This window comes from Calidris pugnax, unplaced genomic scaffold (genome assembly GCF_001431845.1).
Source record: "Calidris pugnax isolate Ruff unplaced genomic scaffold, ASM143184v1 scaffold138, whole genome shotgun sequence".
In the NCBI taxonomy this organism is placed as follows: Eukaryota; Metazoa; Chordata; class Aves; order Charadriiformes; family Scolopacidae; genus Calidris; species Calidris pugnax.
Window position 1 is genome coordinate 271,155 of NW_015090858.1, and position 16,233 is coordinate 287,387.

General features: G+C 44.5%; 1 protein-coding gene across 1 annotated transcript in view; it reads left to right on the forward strand.

Annotated features, from left to right (window-relative positions):
* The window catches only part of ZNRF3 (zinc and ring finger 3), a 57,450-nt gene that overhangs the window by 16,624 nt on the left and 24,593 nt on the right, over positions 1-16,233 (forward strand). The window contains exon 2 of the mRNA XM_014944068.1: positions 9,260-9,385. Coding sequence (XP_014799554.1) covers positions 9,260-9,385 — 126 coding nt within the window. The remainder of the gene's footprint in view (positions 1-9,259; positions 9,386-16,233) is intronic.

Consider the following 16,233-nt stretch of genomic DNA (forward strand, 5'->3'; position numbering starts at 1 on the left):
TTTTTCCCCAGTGATGAAATAACTTTGATGTACCTGTGTCAGCCCTTAATAATCTATCTGAGGTTTCTTTAGGCTTTATGAAGGTCTGGGCGTGGAGGGCAGAATGGCAGTTGACATTGCCATTGAATATTGATTAAAAAAGTCAGGAGTTACATGGGTTACAGAGTAAACAGTAAACTTGAAGTAAATAACTTAGATGTGCCTATGTTTGCAGCTGGAATGCCTCAGAGTAGCAAACCACCCCAAACTGGGAGAATAAGGTGTGGGAGGTGTCTGTGATCTCTGCATCTAGCTAGTTCATCCTTACCTGAAATAATTGCTTTTTATTTGGATTTCCTAGTAGTATCCTCTCTTCAGAAAACAACCAGCAAACTCAGCCTCTCTCCTTTCACCCCAGTAAACAGAGACGTAAGCTGGTAAAAGTAATAGATTATTCCCTTAGAAATAAGAGACCTCATGGGACAAGGGGTAGGGATAACTGTGGTTTCCCTCTGCTAGTTCTCTGAAGGAAATCTACCATTGATGTGTCATTTCAGTATCTACCTTCATGTAATTTGTTTACCCTTATCCAACCCAAGGAAGAGCAGGCCATGCAGATTGAGTCTGTGCTCTGTATTCTAGGAGCCACTAACGTGGGTAGTGTAATCTAATCCATTTTGGCAATTGCTAAGTTCTCCTCTGCAATAAGAGTATGATATTTACTGGCTTTCAGTTTGTAATCTTTCATCAAAGCCCCGTCCAACCTGGCCTTGAACCCCTCCAGGGATGGGGCAGCCACAGCTTCTCTGGGCAGCCTGGGCCAGGTTCTCACCACCCTCACCCTTTCAGCCCAGCCAAATTCCTTTGCTAAGTGTGCACCTTCTGTGCCTTTGGCAAGGGAGTGCAAATGGAAACTTCTTTTAGGGTTCTTTACATGAGGAGTTCCAATCAGCTGGGTTTTTGGGGGTTTTTTGGCTGTTGAATAGTTAGATTTGTTCTTTCTGGGCCCCAAACGCTCCCTGGGGTTGAGGAAACAGACCCCGTTATGTTGTACAATGTTTGTCGGGGGCTCTTCATACTTTCTACTCCATTTTCTCCTACAAAACTTACTTGTAAAGTTTTTGTAACTCCATATGAGGCATTTAACTTCAGCCAAGAAGATTGTATGTCACTGACCTGATACTTCCAGTTTTAAGTCCCCAGTTGAGTGCTATGGGACAAATGTAGTTGTTCATGGGATGTAAAGTAATCCGATTTTTCCCAGCCAGTTATGATTATGTCTAAAGATCTGGCCATTAGTGCGTTTTTTGGCCTGTCTTATTCTATGTAGGGCCAGAATTCTTTTGTTTTACTATATAGCTACTGGCAGCTGCCTTCTGCCAAAGTCATCTATGAAGGTATCATTTTACTCCTAATTTTTCCTCCAGTTTCCCCCGTCCTTAGTGGCACTGTGCCTCCATCTTCTGCCAGCATCTTTCTACCCATTTAAAGAGGGGGGGAAAAAAAACCACGACTATAAACATGACTTTGTTCCCCTTCGCTCTGTCAATACTGCGGTAGGAGAATTCGGCGTAATCAAAGCACTTAAATTCTTGAGAGAAGAAATCTGCCCTCAAATTATCTCGGGTATGCACGTCTTTTCACGGAGCTCTGCGCCTGAGACCCTTTGAAGGAAGGAGAGGCCAGTGTTGTGTTTGAATGGGCCGGGAGCTTCCCTTGCAAAGTGTTTGGAATAATTAGCATCCACCTAATGGCTCGGCTGCGTGGTGTGGGCAGTCTGCTTGGTCTCTGCCTCTGCAGTAAGTCCCGTGCAGATGTGCTGAATTCACTGGTTTGGGCACATCTGTTGCTGCATGTGTGTGGTGGGCCTCATAGAATGGTTAGGGTTGGAAGGGACCTTTTTGGGCACATCTGTTGCTGCGTGTGCGCGGTGGACATCATAGAATCATAGAATGGTTAGGGTTGGAAGGGACCTCACAGATCATAGAGTTCCTGGGCAGGGACACCTCCCACCAGCCCAGGTTGCTCCAAGCCCCCTCCAACCTGGCCTTGAACCCCTCCAGGGATGGGGCAGCCACAGCTTCTCTGGGCAACCTGGGCCAGGCTCTCACCACCCTCACAGCAAAGAACTTCCTTCTAGCATCTAATCTAAATCCCCCCTCTTTCAATTCAAAATCCTTCGCCCTCATACTATGGTTCCACTCCCTGTTGAAGAGTCCCCCCCCATACCTCCTGTATGCCCTCTTCAGGTACGGGATGTTTGAGGGCATCCTGCCACTGCCAAATAGGGTTTCAGCCAGGTATGGTTTTCTCCCTCTCTGGAGGGATTTGAAGCTCACAGGTGAGTTGCTCCCAAGCCCTTCAGATGCTCTCCGCGTTGGGTGCTCTCCACGTTGGGTATCCTGTGTTGGAGGAGTAAAGGAATGATGCTGCTGCTTGCCTCAGGTGTGCTGATCAGCTTAGATCAATTAAGGTCTGGTTCCCAAGTTAATAAAGCCTGTTCCAGCTGCTCTTCACAGTTCATAGAACCATAGAATGGTCTGGGTTGGAGGGGACCTTGAAGATCATCAAGTTCCAACCCCACTACTGTTCCTTTCCCCAGGATCTGATGGACTGTGCATCATACCAGCCCATCCACGTTGTAGAATTGTCCTGGCCTTTCCTGTGCGGTGGATGCATTCAACAGCGTATCTCTGTTTTTACATTTAATTACACCATAGACTACTGGATTTCTCATCATTCCTTTTGGCCCGCTGCCTGGAGCGAAGTGGCCTGAGAGAGGATTTCAGGAATGCTTGATGCTCTTGTGATAGAGAAGGTTTGGTGGAAGCCACTTGTGGGTTCAGCGGTGACCGCTGGGTCGAGCGGCATGGTCACAGCCGATAGCCAAGAAAAGCGCCCTGCTGAAATGCTCAGGTTCTATAATGTTACATTTTGTGGAGATTTGGGTTTTGGCAGGATGTTCCCCTTCAAAACAGGGCGGGGAAAGGGGGAGGAAAAGTCTGAAAGTGAAAAGAAACTGTGTTTTAATGGAATTCTGTGATTTCACTGGAGGCTGGACGTCCCTCTCTGCAGAGCGAAGCTGCATGGTCTAGAGGGGCACGGGGTGATGTGGAAATGCTCCTGGCTTCCACCTTTTTTAAAAAAGGCTGCTGTGTGCTGAGTGCAAAGTAATTTTTGTTGTCTGTTCTCTGAGATTTTCTTCTCCCTGCTTTTACAATTTGGTTATAGTTGAAGCTGAATTTAGTATTTAGAACTTTCTTACTCAGTCCCACCCCTGTCCCTCTTACGATCCTTTATTTACTGCTTCCCATTGACGGTGAACAAAGATGGAGCTCAGTTCCAGAGAACTGGAAATTTTTACCCTACTGAGTTTTCCTTGTATATGCTGTTTAGTTTGGTAGTCCAACAAGTCCAACTTTGAATAAAAATAAAATTTTATTTAATGGAATGCTTATTCATAAAACAGTTGCATATCTAATGGGTCATGTCTGTTGGACCATTTTAGGTACCTGACAATAACTTGCCAAAGTTGCAGTATGGCAAGTCTGTAGCTTTTGCAAATTATTTTTACCTTGATTTGGAGGATAGAACTTAAAATCAAAGAATGATGGAAAAGTCTAGGCTCAAAGGATTTCTGGGGATCACCTGATACAACTTTCCATTGAAAGCACATCCTTAGCATCCTTGTTATCCAAGGCCTTCTCAAACTAGATATTTCCAGTGGGGGATGTTCCACCACTTCTCAGGGCAAGCTCTTCCACTGTTTATTGTTCTTAGGGTGAAGAATTGTTTCCATATATCCAAACAGAATTTTCCCTGAAGTATCCTTATGCCTGTTGCTTCTTGTCTGGTCATCATGAGCCCTCATGAGAAGACTACCTCTGTCTTCTCTATAGCTACCTATAAGACTGATTAGATCTCCCTGAGCCTTTGCTTCCCTAGGCTGAATGAATGGAATTCTTTCAACCTTTTTTCATATGTCAAGTTTTCCAACTCTTTTATCATCTTGGTGGCCTTTTGCTGGACCTTCTCCAAGCGAAACTGGACACGTTATTCCAGGTGTGGTCTAACAAATGCCAAATACAGTGGAATAATCGCATTCCTTGATCTGTTGGCTATACCCTTGCTCCAGGTGCAGGCTCGGTGTTGACTGAGCGTGTGGTTTGTTGTCCATCCTGTCCATTTCAGTAGAGCTATGCTGCAGTCAGACCATGCGTGGCCTGTGCTACTGCTCAGTATTTCTCTATCCCACATGTAGGACCTTAAATTTTTCTTCATTAAACCTACTGCAGTTCTTGGTGGCCCAGTCTTCCAGCCTGCCACAGAGGCTGTGTCTTGTGGCCCTTCCTTCTGGCATATCTACCATTCCTATGCCCTCCTGGCATATCTGCCACTCTTCCAGGTTTGTTGTCATCTGCAAACTTCATGGTCCTATCTTCCATATATCTTCTTCTATAGTGATTTTTTTAATAGTATCAGACCTCATATCAACTCTGGAGGAACTCAACTTATGACCAGCTGCCACCTCAACTTTGAGCCAGTAACTGAAATCTGTTTGTGGTGTTGACATGCTCTGTGTCTCTGCAAACTACTGGGATGCTGTGAGACCCAGAAACACCAGCCTGGCTTTAGCCAAGCCAGCAGAGCAGTCCAGTGGGATCACCCTGGTGCGTGTGGACATGACTGTCCTGCTTCCACACCCAAGCCAGTAACTACTTGGTGGCATGTGAATTTAATGGCTTGAAGGTTGAAGCTCACTTGCGATCTTCACATGGTGTGAATCTACCCTTTGTCCTTTTTTTTTGTGTGTCTTTAGGCCCTTTGGGATCCTTAATTGTAGTGTGAATTGGGGAAGGAAGCCAACCCTGTGAATGAATGGCCAACTGGAGCTGGCTCTCCTGTTAGCCCTTGGAGTCGCAGCGGGAAGTGGGAATGAAGTGCTGTTGGTTGGGATGTGAGGCCAGAGAGAAATCCCTGCAGAGAAGAGATTGGCGGGTGGAAATTGCCTGCTCAGAGTGAGGCACCACAAGCAGGATTTTCACGCTGCTGGTCAGGAAGGCTATTGCTACAGGGCTCTGTTCAGGGAGAAAAAAGTTGCAGTGGGTAGGATGGAAATAGGTGAGTTGATCTATAAAGAAGAGATGGACATTCCCGTGGAAACAGATACAATAAGGGATTTTTGGAAGTGGTGTAAAAACGTCATGCAAAACCTTAAATATTTTTTTTTTGAGGTGGGGGATTGAATGTCTTCTCTTGGCAGGTGCGATAGGGACAGAAGTTTGAGGAAGGTGGTAAGACTGCTATGGGTAATTTGTCCACAAGGTGTGAGATCAGGTCAAGCTTGATGGAGAAGCTGGTTTGAATGGAGGTTTAAATTATCTGCATTTAAAAAAAACTGGAATCTGAACAATGTGAGCAGATGGAGAGCACCCAGAGAGACGAACTGAAGAGAAATCCACGCAGAGCCCAGAGGAAGAAGTGCTGGAGGTGGAGACAAAGGTTGTGCTCTCAAGTTCGGGTCATGATAAGATTAAAATCGTTGATTGTACAACCTGTTGTTGACTTCATAAAGCAGTTTTATTAGAAGAGCTGACACTGGGTACTTGAACATGAGTTCCCTTGATGTGTTAATGGTTACACAGAGCTGGTGACTAATGTGTCTGACTTATCCTTCCGCTGAGTATTTGTGTTGGTTCTGTAGATCTTCAGATTTACTGGAACAAATAGTCTAGGAACAGTTGGGCTTTGCAACACACATGGTTTTAATTGAACAGTGCAATGTTTTTGTCAATTGTCCCTTCCTGAAACATACGGACTTTGAGGAAGAACTGCTGGCAAAATATAATTTATATTTCATTAATTACTCTGCTGAGATTCCAGTGTGATGCAACAGAATCCTCGGGAGTTTCTAGCCTGTAGCCTGCAGATGTACTTCATAAGTTCTCTGCATTTGCCAGCCTGGAGCCCACAGCACCCTGGTAGTTTTGCTTACTGGTAACACTGGGTATTTGCATTTGGGTTTGAGGTTTCTTACGTGTGAGATCATTTGACCATTGTGTGGTGGTTTAATAGAGTTCGGTCTTCTCCCTCCTTCAGCCCTTCTCTGGTAGGAGGTGTAAGGTGGACGTTCTGTGCTGGGGTGGTTGGGCTACAGAATCAGAATCACATGGGGTTGGGAAGGACCTCTGGAGATCATCTAGTCCAACCCCCCGCCAAAGCAGGTCCACCTAGAGCAGATTGCAAGGTGGGATCCACTCGCTGTGGTCACCTTTGTCCTCGCACAGCAGTGGTTGTACCAGCATGGCCCTGTGACCATGGCCCATTCTTCTGTGATGGGTGTTTGGGTTGGTTTGCTGGCCAGGGCACAACTTCTTCCTCGTAATCAATTAATCGTACAGCCTTGCTAGAGTTTGCAACTAAAAGTGTGTGTTCCAAGCAGGTTCAATTTGTGGGTTTGGAGAAAAATTTGACAATGTCTTTCTCTGAGGGTGAATCCAACCGTGTGAACGGCACGAGTTCTGTGCTGAGGGGATGAGCTCCTGATGAATTTTTTTCTCCTCTATTGACAAACTTGCCAGGGATCCTTTTTCAGGTTGTTGGATCAGGATAGCATTCAGAAGCATCCTAGGAAATGTAGTTCTTTGGACTGGGTTCCGGAAGCAGGGGCTGTTGGTATTTGGAAAAGGAGGTGAGACTCTCTGGCCTGTAGTTTCCTGGGTCTTCCCATTTTCCTGTTTTAAAAATAGGGGTTATATTTTCCCCCATGGTATGTTTCCCCGTCTTCCTTTCTGCCTGGTTCTCATGTTTGCTTCTTCTGGTCATGCCTCTCATTACAGGAGCAAGGGAATTTATTCTGGACAGTTAATGCTCCTTCCATGGGGGTCTGACCATGAAGCTGACCCGAGCCCTGCAAACAGGGCTTTGCTGATAACTCTTCTGGAGAGCTAAATCCTGTGTCTTGCCCTTCCCTTCCCAAAGTGCATCAAGTTAATATTTGTATCATGGTTGAAAAGTTTTTTTGCTTTTTTTCCCCCTATTTAATGAAGTCTAAAATCATACGGAATTCCTAGCTGCAGCACCCCAAAGGTCTAGAAAGCTTTTTATTTAAGTGATTTGTCAGTTCTTGATAGAAGTGAGGCATCTATTTGAGTTCTGAGGGCTCTGCTGCTTGCAGGCTGATGACTTTTTTTGGTCTACTAAAGCTGTGCCGAGGTCCTTTTCCAGGCCACTGCCTTTCTGAAGGAAAAAGGGAGTGTTCAGAAATGCAACTTTGATTTTGCTAAATGCTTGGGAGCCCGGTTCTGCACCGAATGTGTGCCTTGTGTGTGAGATGCTGGAGCTGGGGCACGCCGAGTGCTTGTCTCGCCAGTTCCTGATTGTCTTGAAAACCCTATTCAGAGGCCTTTAATATTCTACAGTGCAAATATTTAACTGCCTTTAAAATTGTGTGTAATGTGCAGCTTTTTTTTGGCCTCTAAATAGGAAGGCTGTCTTCTCAGGTGTTGGGGGATTGTTGTCGGGCCAGTTGTCATTGAGAAGGGACAAAATCACTGATTTCTTTTTAAAAGGTAAGGAAGCACAGGCTTTGTGAAAGGAAGAGAAGAGGCTCTTTCAACTTTGAGCTTACCCCGATTTCCAGGGACACAACTGCAGAATGAGCTTGGAGACCGATCTAAAGGGCTATTCACACTTGGAAGCTTTTATGGAATAACAGAATTCTGGAGGAAAGAGGCTGTGGAAAGAATTTTCTGTTCCTCTTGGCCTTCTTCCAAGATGTTTTCTGGACTAAAGTGGGTAGAGACAGCATTTTTTTTTTTTTTTTTTTTGTATGGTTGGGGGAAAAAAAAAAGACCAAGACTTTTCATCTCGTGAGGGTGTATAAAGAGATCCCGAGCTGTTCATGTGGTGGTTTGTAACACTATAATGCCTTATCCAGAGGAAAAAGGACAAAAGGGTGGAAGTTTTCTTTTAATCATCAGGACTGTTGTGTGGGGGGTGTTGTTTTTTTTTTTTAGGTGATAGAGTTACGGGGTAAAACGTTCCCCCTCTGGTTTACTGTTTGGCTGCTCTGTAACACTAACCCACTTAAAATTCACGCGGCTCTTTTTGAAGTTATTTTAAACCCTGGGCAATGTATACAGATTTTGTAACCTCGGATAAAAGCACCTGAGTCGCGGTTTCAGTTCTGCCCTTTCAGGCGTGTGGAAAGTGCCCCAGCACATTTCAAGGAATTTTGAACTAGAAACTTCTTAGATACATGGGTTATGGTTTCAAAGCTCAATTGATACAGCGTATGTCAAGGGAATTACATCAAGGGAACGGTTCTCTCCTCCTTTAGATATTTAATATAGATTAAAGCTTTGTGTTTACTTAAAGGATCCCATGGACTCCTTTTGGGGTTAATTATGTTGGAATATATGCCCTGGTAATTTTGGAGAAAGCACTCTCTGCCCAACTCCCTTCCTGGGTTTGTTCTTGAATAGTTTCTCCATCAGACGTGGAGTTTGAGTGGTTCATCTTCAGTGATAGGACCTGTCCCGAGCCTTGAGCAGAGGATGTTGAACTGCTCATCTGTGTGGGATTATAGGCAGTAATTTATAACAAAAATAGTAACTCCAAAAAAAAAAAGATGAATTAAGAGTTGGGCAGAGGATTCCACTCCATGTGTCTACTACTGCGTTTTTCCTGGCCTGTTTTTTCCTCAAAATACACGTGGATTGGTTGATGAATCTTGAAAAATAACAAGTGGTGGGAAAACCTCTGTATTGTCAGATCACTGTCATGTTTCCACTGTTTCACAGTAATCACTCCAGTTACTCAGAGTCAGGGCCCCAAAGATGATGGAAATCGCTCTCCTTGTATTCAATCACTTGCAAAATGACAGTCCAGGTATAAAACGAGGGAGAAAAGGACAAATTAACCAGCTGGTGATGCAGAGATGGCAGCATCAGTGACCGTTACATGGTGCTGGTTTGCACAAATTAGTGATACACATATATATATATATATGTATATTTGTAAATTACTGAGCAGTATAATCTTCTCTTATTATAATCAGCTACCAGAAAACAACATTGTCATAGTTTTGATACCAGTCTGTGGTTTTCTTTGGCTTGTGTGGTAAAGATGAGATGTGTCCAGCCTCATGTTTCAGTTTTTCTGCTGTACCTGAATAAATAAAAGTTTATTTGTTACAGACTGAGGTATTCCAAAGCAATCTGTATGCTTTTTTGAATTCTGTTGATTGGCTGAAGGTTTCTTTCCCGTTCTGTTTCAGATGCACCCCCTGGGACTGTGTAACAGCAACGATGAGGAAGACCTGTATGAGTACGGCTGGGTGGGAGTGGTGAAACTGGAACAGCCCGAGCTGGAGCCGAAGCCCTGCCTCACGGTCCTGGGGAAGGTAAAGGGGTGCTTTGGGGTTTCTGGGAAGGGTTAGTTCCTTTCTGAGAAAAATCAGCAAGAAATAGAACCAGAGAAAACTGCCTTTAGTCCACGAAATACTCCTGTTTCATCTGTTTTCACGCTGGATGCTTCAGGGAAAGGCAATGTCCAACCTCAGCTGATAGAGGTGGTGATGGGGGAGCTGAGGGAGCACGTTCCCTTTGAAGCTCTGGAGGAACCTGACAAAGATTTCTGCAAACGCTGCAGTATTGGAGTAGAAATAGGGTGAACTGCGAGTGTGATATGAATTCAATCACAGGAAGCTTCTTCTCAAAAGCAGTCAAAAAGAAAGCATTTTATTGGTTTTCCGTAGGTACAATTTTCTCAGAAGATGTATATTAACTTTCTTTTTGGGGGGAAGAGACCCTTCAACCCTAGAAGAGATTTCTTTGCTTTAATTGCAGGACAGATACCTCTGTTTTGCCTGGATAAATATCAAACCTGCTGCATGTGTATATATGTCCTTTTCTGGTTGGTTTTTGGGTTTAGCAGCTGTTTGACTTGAAAGAGACAGAGGGGGAGAGGAGGGCAAGAGAGGAGAGAGCAAGAGAAAAATGGAATGGAAAGGAGGAAGGCAACACAAGGAGAAAGGCAGGGAAAGTAAAGGAGAGGGAAAAGGAAAAAGAGAAAGGAAAGCAAAAGAAAATAAAGTGGGGGAGAGGTGGCCTTGAACAGTGAAGGGAAATGGAACTTCTTCCATTTAGAAAAGGAGGAAGACATCAAGGAGTGTTTGTTCCTCGTTTAGTTTGATTTATCCTGCCCCCAAGGTGGCTTGTCCTGCACTATTTGATCTTCTAGACAAATACTATGTCTGCCTTTCAGCAGAGTCGTGGTGAGCTCTTGCTTTTCCAAAACTCTTAAAGTCAGCCTGCCCAGCCGCAGCATCTGTTGCGGAGACGAGGTGGGTGTTACAAGGTGCAGGGCTGAGGCAGCGTTTCAGAACTGGCCTTTTAGATACTGCATTTCAGCTTTGCTGGTGTTGCCAGTACCCCGATATTTTGCAAGTGAGATGAATGGCAAAGCAACCCCTTGTTACGCACGTATCCACCTGAGTGATTTAGGGGGGGTAACAGTAAGACTTCACTGAATGTGAATATTCTCACCTCCTTAAAAGAAGTAGTAGAGCACATAGAATTGAGCATTTGAACTTCTAGATCACAAGAATTCTGCTTTGTCTAGTGAAGTGTGACCGTACTATCAATTATACCTCCAGATAGATCTCCCCTTTTCAGCTTCTGTTTATTTCCTAATGCTGGAATTGCCATTGGGGTCTTCTAGTATCTATTCTGAGCTCATAATTGCATTAGAAGCCATTCTGTGGAATGAAAGCAGAATTTTTTCTGTTGGGAAAGCGATGTGGGTGGATCAATTAGACCTATTGATTTGATAGTAGGAATAATGTTGATGCCAGGAAGGTGAGAGAAGTTACGGACTTGCTTTTAAAACGGTCATGGGCATGGTTGAAAGTCTGCCTCAGAGTTTAGGGTGAAATGAAAAGATTCTGCCAGTTGTCTGTGGTTGCGCTTCCCCTTCCAGCTTCTGACGTGTGCCCAGTTCTGTTTCATTTGGAGGCTTCTCACTGGGAAAGCTAGTTTGGATATCTCATCGGCACTGTGAGTGAGAGGGTGCATGTGGAGAGTCATCCAGGCTCAGCCAACATTTACTTTGTCCATCATCCTTACGTCCATAAAGAATGGATAACCTCGTCAGCCTAAATCATAAATTAATGCATTCAGAAGCTCAGGCTAACTCAAACCATAAAAGAATTTGTAAGTCTTGTTTTAAGTGTGCCAATTTAAACTCATTTCACTAAAACTGGTGAACATTTGTGTCAATATAGTTAATATATTGTGTTAATATAGAAATGAAAAGGTTATGGAACGATGACAGAATGCTGTGGGGTTGGAAGGGACCTCTGGAGGTCATCCAGTCCGAGATACTGCTTGTGTCTGTGTGGTGGAATGCATTCATATATGAAGGAATAGGTGATGAGGGTTTCTTTAGTTTAATAGTAAAGGAAAAGAAAGAAAATAGAGATGATATTGTGGAAAGTTTGGAATATTGTGAAGTAGAATGTGGAGACTACTTAAAAGCTGTTTGTAGAGCTAAATTCCATGACACACACGAATCTGGTACAAAGATGTATGGTTTTACTCTTGTTGTTGTTTTTAGTTGTTGTGGTCTTTTTTGATTTGGGGTGTTTTGGTTTTGGGGCTTTTTGCTTTGTTTTGTTTTGGGATTTTTTTGTTTTGTTTTGTTTTTAGTAAAGCCCTGGTCGGAGTTTTCAGAAGCTTCGCTCCACTCGTTTATCCATGTGCTGAATGGGATCGGTAGCTGTAGGGACTTTCACGTGTCCGTTTCCATATAGATTTTTTTTTTTCTTTTTTTTAATTGCTCATCCTTCTTAGTCAGATTTATATGGTGGAGTGGAAATGAAAGAGTTTAAGAAAACGCATCTCCCGTTAGAGCGCCCGTGAAAACCGGGCCCTGATGGGGAAAGGGGTGTGTGTGGCAGCTGTGATTTAGCCTCCCCTTTGATCACAGTGCAGCCCTGTTTGAGGCGATGCTGCACGCAGGCAAAGCAAAGGCCCGGGCTTTACTGATCTCATGAGCTCCTGAATAGGGCTAGGAGGGGAATGACAGAGGAAGAAGAAAGCTTTGGAAATGAAAAGGAAACCCCGTGAACCCGACCAGCATTATTGGCTGGATTTGCCTACCAGGGAGCCGCTCAGTTTCTGCCAGGCTAATTCTGCTCCAGCTCCTCTCCCCCGCACCCCCGACCCCACCTCCCCCTCTCCCTTCCCTTCTTTCAGAGTTTTTTTGTTGCCGAGGCAGGGCTGTAGTAACTCGGTTCTCAGGCTGGGAACCCACTGAGCTGTTGCCATGGTCACTGGGAAGCTCTTGGTGCCATGTGCTTCAAAGGGAACCTTTCCCCTCCTGGAATTCCTGCCTCCTCTGCAGCCAGCACAATGAGGCTCCTTCTCCTCTGCCTGCCAGCGCTCATTTTGCTCCGGAGGAAGGGAAAAATCCCTTTTCCTGCAGTACCTGGTGCACGCCTGCATCCCCCATACCGGGATGGCAGCACCTGCCCCTGTCCTGCACATCCCAACATCCATTTCCCATGTCTCAGTTGGGTTTTTTTGGAAGCAAATGACATCTGTCAAGACAGTGAAATAAATACAACCCAGCAGTGTCCTTGTCTGATTATCTCAGTACGGGATAGATAGTGAGAAAATGCTGAAGGTTTGCCTAAAAGTAGTCCCCGTTCCCTTTCTGCAGGCTTGGAAGTCCACGGGGAAGGATTTTGTTCTTGTTTCTTTTCCAGGCACTGCTGAAGGGACTCTTCTGCTGCGTAATAGGACGTGTGTATTTGAGGATGTGCATCTGAGTAGAACCTAACAAAGAGAGGATGTCCCTGCTACTACAGCTTCCTGTTTTCTTCACATCAAAGGAATCTGTAATATGAGGAAATTCCTAACAGTTCTTCCAGTATCCATTCACTTCTCTTCTCTCTTTTAAGAGTTTATTGACAAAAACACTCACAGATACTGACTAGAACAGTCTCTCGTTTTGCCATGTCATCTAGATTAGGGCCAAAATCATCATAACTTGAGTCTGCGTATTTGAAGTTATACTGTTACTTCTGCAAATGTTTTTGGTGTCATTTATCTTCTGACACTTGCCAACATTCATCTTGTTTCTCACTTCCCAGCGCTAGTAGTGCGGTCGGACCTCTATAGCATAGAGACAACGATTTCTGGGGTTCTGGCAAAATTGCATAGATGAGGTCAGAAGAGGGGTTAATATGTGGTTTTTCAGTAAGAAGGTGGATTTTTATAATGATGCACAGAATTAGTCAGGCCTCATCATCCTGATATGGATAAGCGTATTTTTGAATGAAAAAAATGAATGACATAAAGCAAAATGCTTTTACCAAATGCACAGTGTGTTTCTGCTTCCCATTTTCTTGTCTCTTCCTCTGTCCCCCACAGACCGTTGTCTAACAACATGTCTGTTTTAACAGATTTAAAAAGGGATCTGAATGGGAAAGAAAAAGGAAGAAATGTTGTATGTATATGTAAGAGCATTTGGCTCTAAAGACCACGGGGAAACGGTGTGAAGCAGCAGTCTCATCGCTGTAGTCAAAGTCTTGAGTTCATCTGTGCCTTCCTCATGTCTTTCCTCTTTAAATCCTCTTACTCTGTGACTACTTTCCCCCTTATTCCAGCAGTCCCTTTGAGGAGAGAAGGGAGAGGTTGAGCACAGACCTGCCCAGGAAGACAGTTCCATTCTGGAGACAGAGGGAAGGTGTGTGGTGGGTACGGATCCTGCGGTGGGAGGTGGAAAAGGAGAGAAAAGAGCTGGATGAAGGCAAAAGAGGAGCAATCGGAGGGATGGACAGACTGGGGTGGACTCCGGTTCTGTGGTTCAGAAGAAGTAGATCTATCAGGTTTTATTGGGATGGTGAGCCCTTTCCATCGGCAACTCGTGCCAGCAATCTCTTAGTGTATGATTTCACCAACTTCCTTTTTGTGTCCACTGCGCAGTTATGAAAAGCAACAGCTACTCGTGAAGAAAGGCTGCCTCTTAGGTTTCTCCCTCCCCAATCCTTAGATTGCCTATTGTTGGATTGATTACTTTAAATAAACGTCCGCTTTTAGAGTGGAGTCCTTCGCAGGCCCCACCACCACCTTCCCTCCTCTCCAACCAACTGTGGGACGCAGCTGCTTCTCCCTTTGGCTAAAGCAGCAGCTGCTCTTGCACAACACGTGTTACTGGAGCCTTTGCTCTGCCAGAACTCCCAGGGAAATCCATGGACGCCCAGGCTGAGGGAAGAAGGAAATCTCTTTTATTTATTTATTTTTTTAAGATATGCCCCACATACAAATAATAATATGTCAATGATTTATGTCTCTTAAGTTTTTGGACCCTCATGATTCTATGTGCCCTGTGAGCCTCTCAAACATTGAAAGATATTTTAATTTTACGTGCAAAACCTACCTGTTTCTCCACCAGGAGAAATGCACAACGGCAGACAGGCTGGAAGAACGACAGAAATGGAGTTTGAAGCAGGGAAGTGAGTGGACAAGTAAGAGCAGCTCTGCTGGAGCCCAGAAACGGGCACAAAAGGGGGCTGGCAAGCAGCATCAGATAAACGGATCAGAAAGGGAAGAAAATAAGGAGCAGATACAGAGACAGGAAATGAAATTATTTAGAACTTCACAGATGAGTGACATGCCTAATTTTGGTGCATTAAGAGACAGAAGGCTTTGAAAGAAACTGGAGAACTGGGGAATGTAAGCAGAGCTGCATCAGAGGGACTCCGATAGTCAGAATAAAAGATGGGCAGATACAGCCAGCAGTGGCAGAAAATAGTGGATCCCGAGTAATTGTGGACATAAAGTGGGAATGTTTTGCAATGGTTTTCTCAGGGTTGAAAGAGAAAATGTAACACAAATTGTGCTTCATATCCTACTCCTTGGCGATAATTAGCCAGAAGCTGTTTTTCTGCTCTAAATGTTTTGTCTTTGTGCTGCCCAGGTGGGTATTATCTAGAGGTGCCTGTTGGGGTGACCTGATGGTTTCATGTTTGTACAAAGTTCGAGGACTCAACTGCAAACGAGTCAAGTGATCGTACTGTGAACCCAAAGTGAGCATCAAGGGGGCTTTTGGTCAATGTAATGAGCACTGACCAAGCCATCTGCAATTGTAGCAGGTTATTTCCTGAAGATCAGAGCTGGACATACTTGTGGTATGAACTCTCTAGACAGATTGGGTATATCTTATCAACATTTACATAGCTGTTGCCTTGGAATTGCTCAATATGGATAGGAAACTCATCAAAACTAGTGAAAATACCAAAAGCATGTATGTATTCTAGTGCATTAATGTCTGAGTTGTTGGTCTCAGTTGGTTGGTGCTTTGTTCAGTTGGTGATCCAAGAGGATACAGCACAGACATCTAATTTTTCATAAATGCTCAAAGAGCTTGGTCAGCTTTGGACAGGAAAAAAAGATGGACCTTAGTCCCAAGGATCCAAATAGGGAGCTTTTAAGAGACGAGGAGGGGAAGGCATTTGTGAGGAGCACAGAACGCATGGACTCTTGAGTCTGTGGAGTGTTGAAACTCCCAGAGGGTCCCTTCAGCTGAGTGTAAGGGACTAATGAGCCAGCCTGGCTGTTTATGGGCTGTGGTTAACCTCTTGCAAGTTAGGATTTCCTGTCGCCAGCAATGAGCTGTGACCGCCAGCACCACAGTGTTAATGATGAGGTAGGGGCTGATGAATGGCTGGACTCCAGACAGCAGCCTTCACTGGCAAAGAATCAAGTGGCCAGAGGGGGAAAAACATTGATGTCTACAAGAGAAATAATGCAAACTCCAGAACCTATAATTCCCATGTTTAAAAAAAGAAAGGGAGAAAGAAACTGGGGACAAATTCAAACCAAGTGAAGCTTTTATCTCTGCATTCTGAATAGAAGATTGTTCTTCAGCAAAACTGGCTGCAAAAGCCAGGCCAGTTAAAACAATATGCAGGCTGCTTGCCTCCAAGTAACCAGAAATTGTTGGCTCGGAGTAGCCTGCTCTGAGGAGCCAACCTGCTGGGAGACGTTATCCAAGCAACGGCCTGAATGTAATTCCTCCCGCTGTGGAATGGCTCTTTGGCAAATGAAGACCCTAATTAGAGATGGAAGGGTTTCTATTTTGTTTTTCTTTAATCCTTACCCTGAGGCCTCTGCAATACAGCCATGTCTCTGCTTGTGTGCAGAGAAGTTTCCAGTTTCCCTTTGTAACAAAAATCCTCCACCT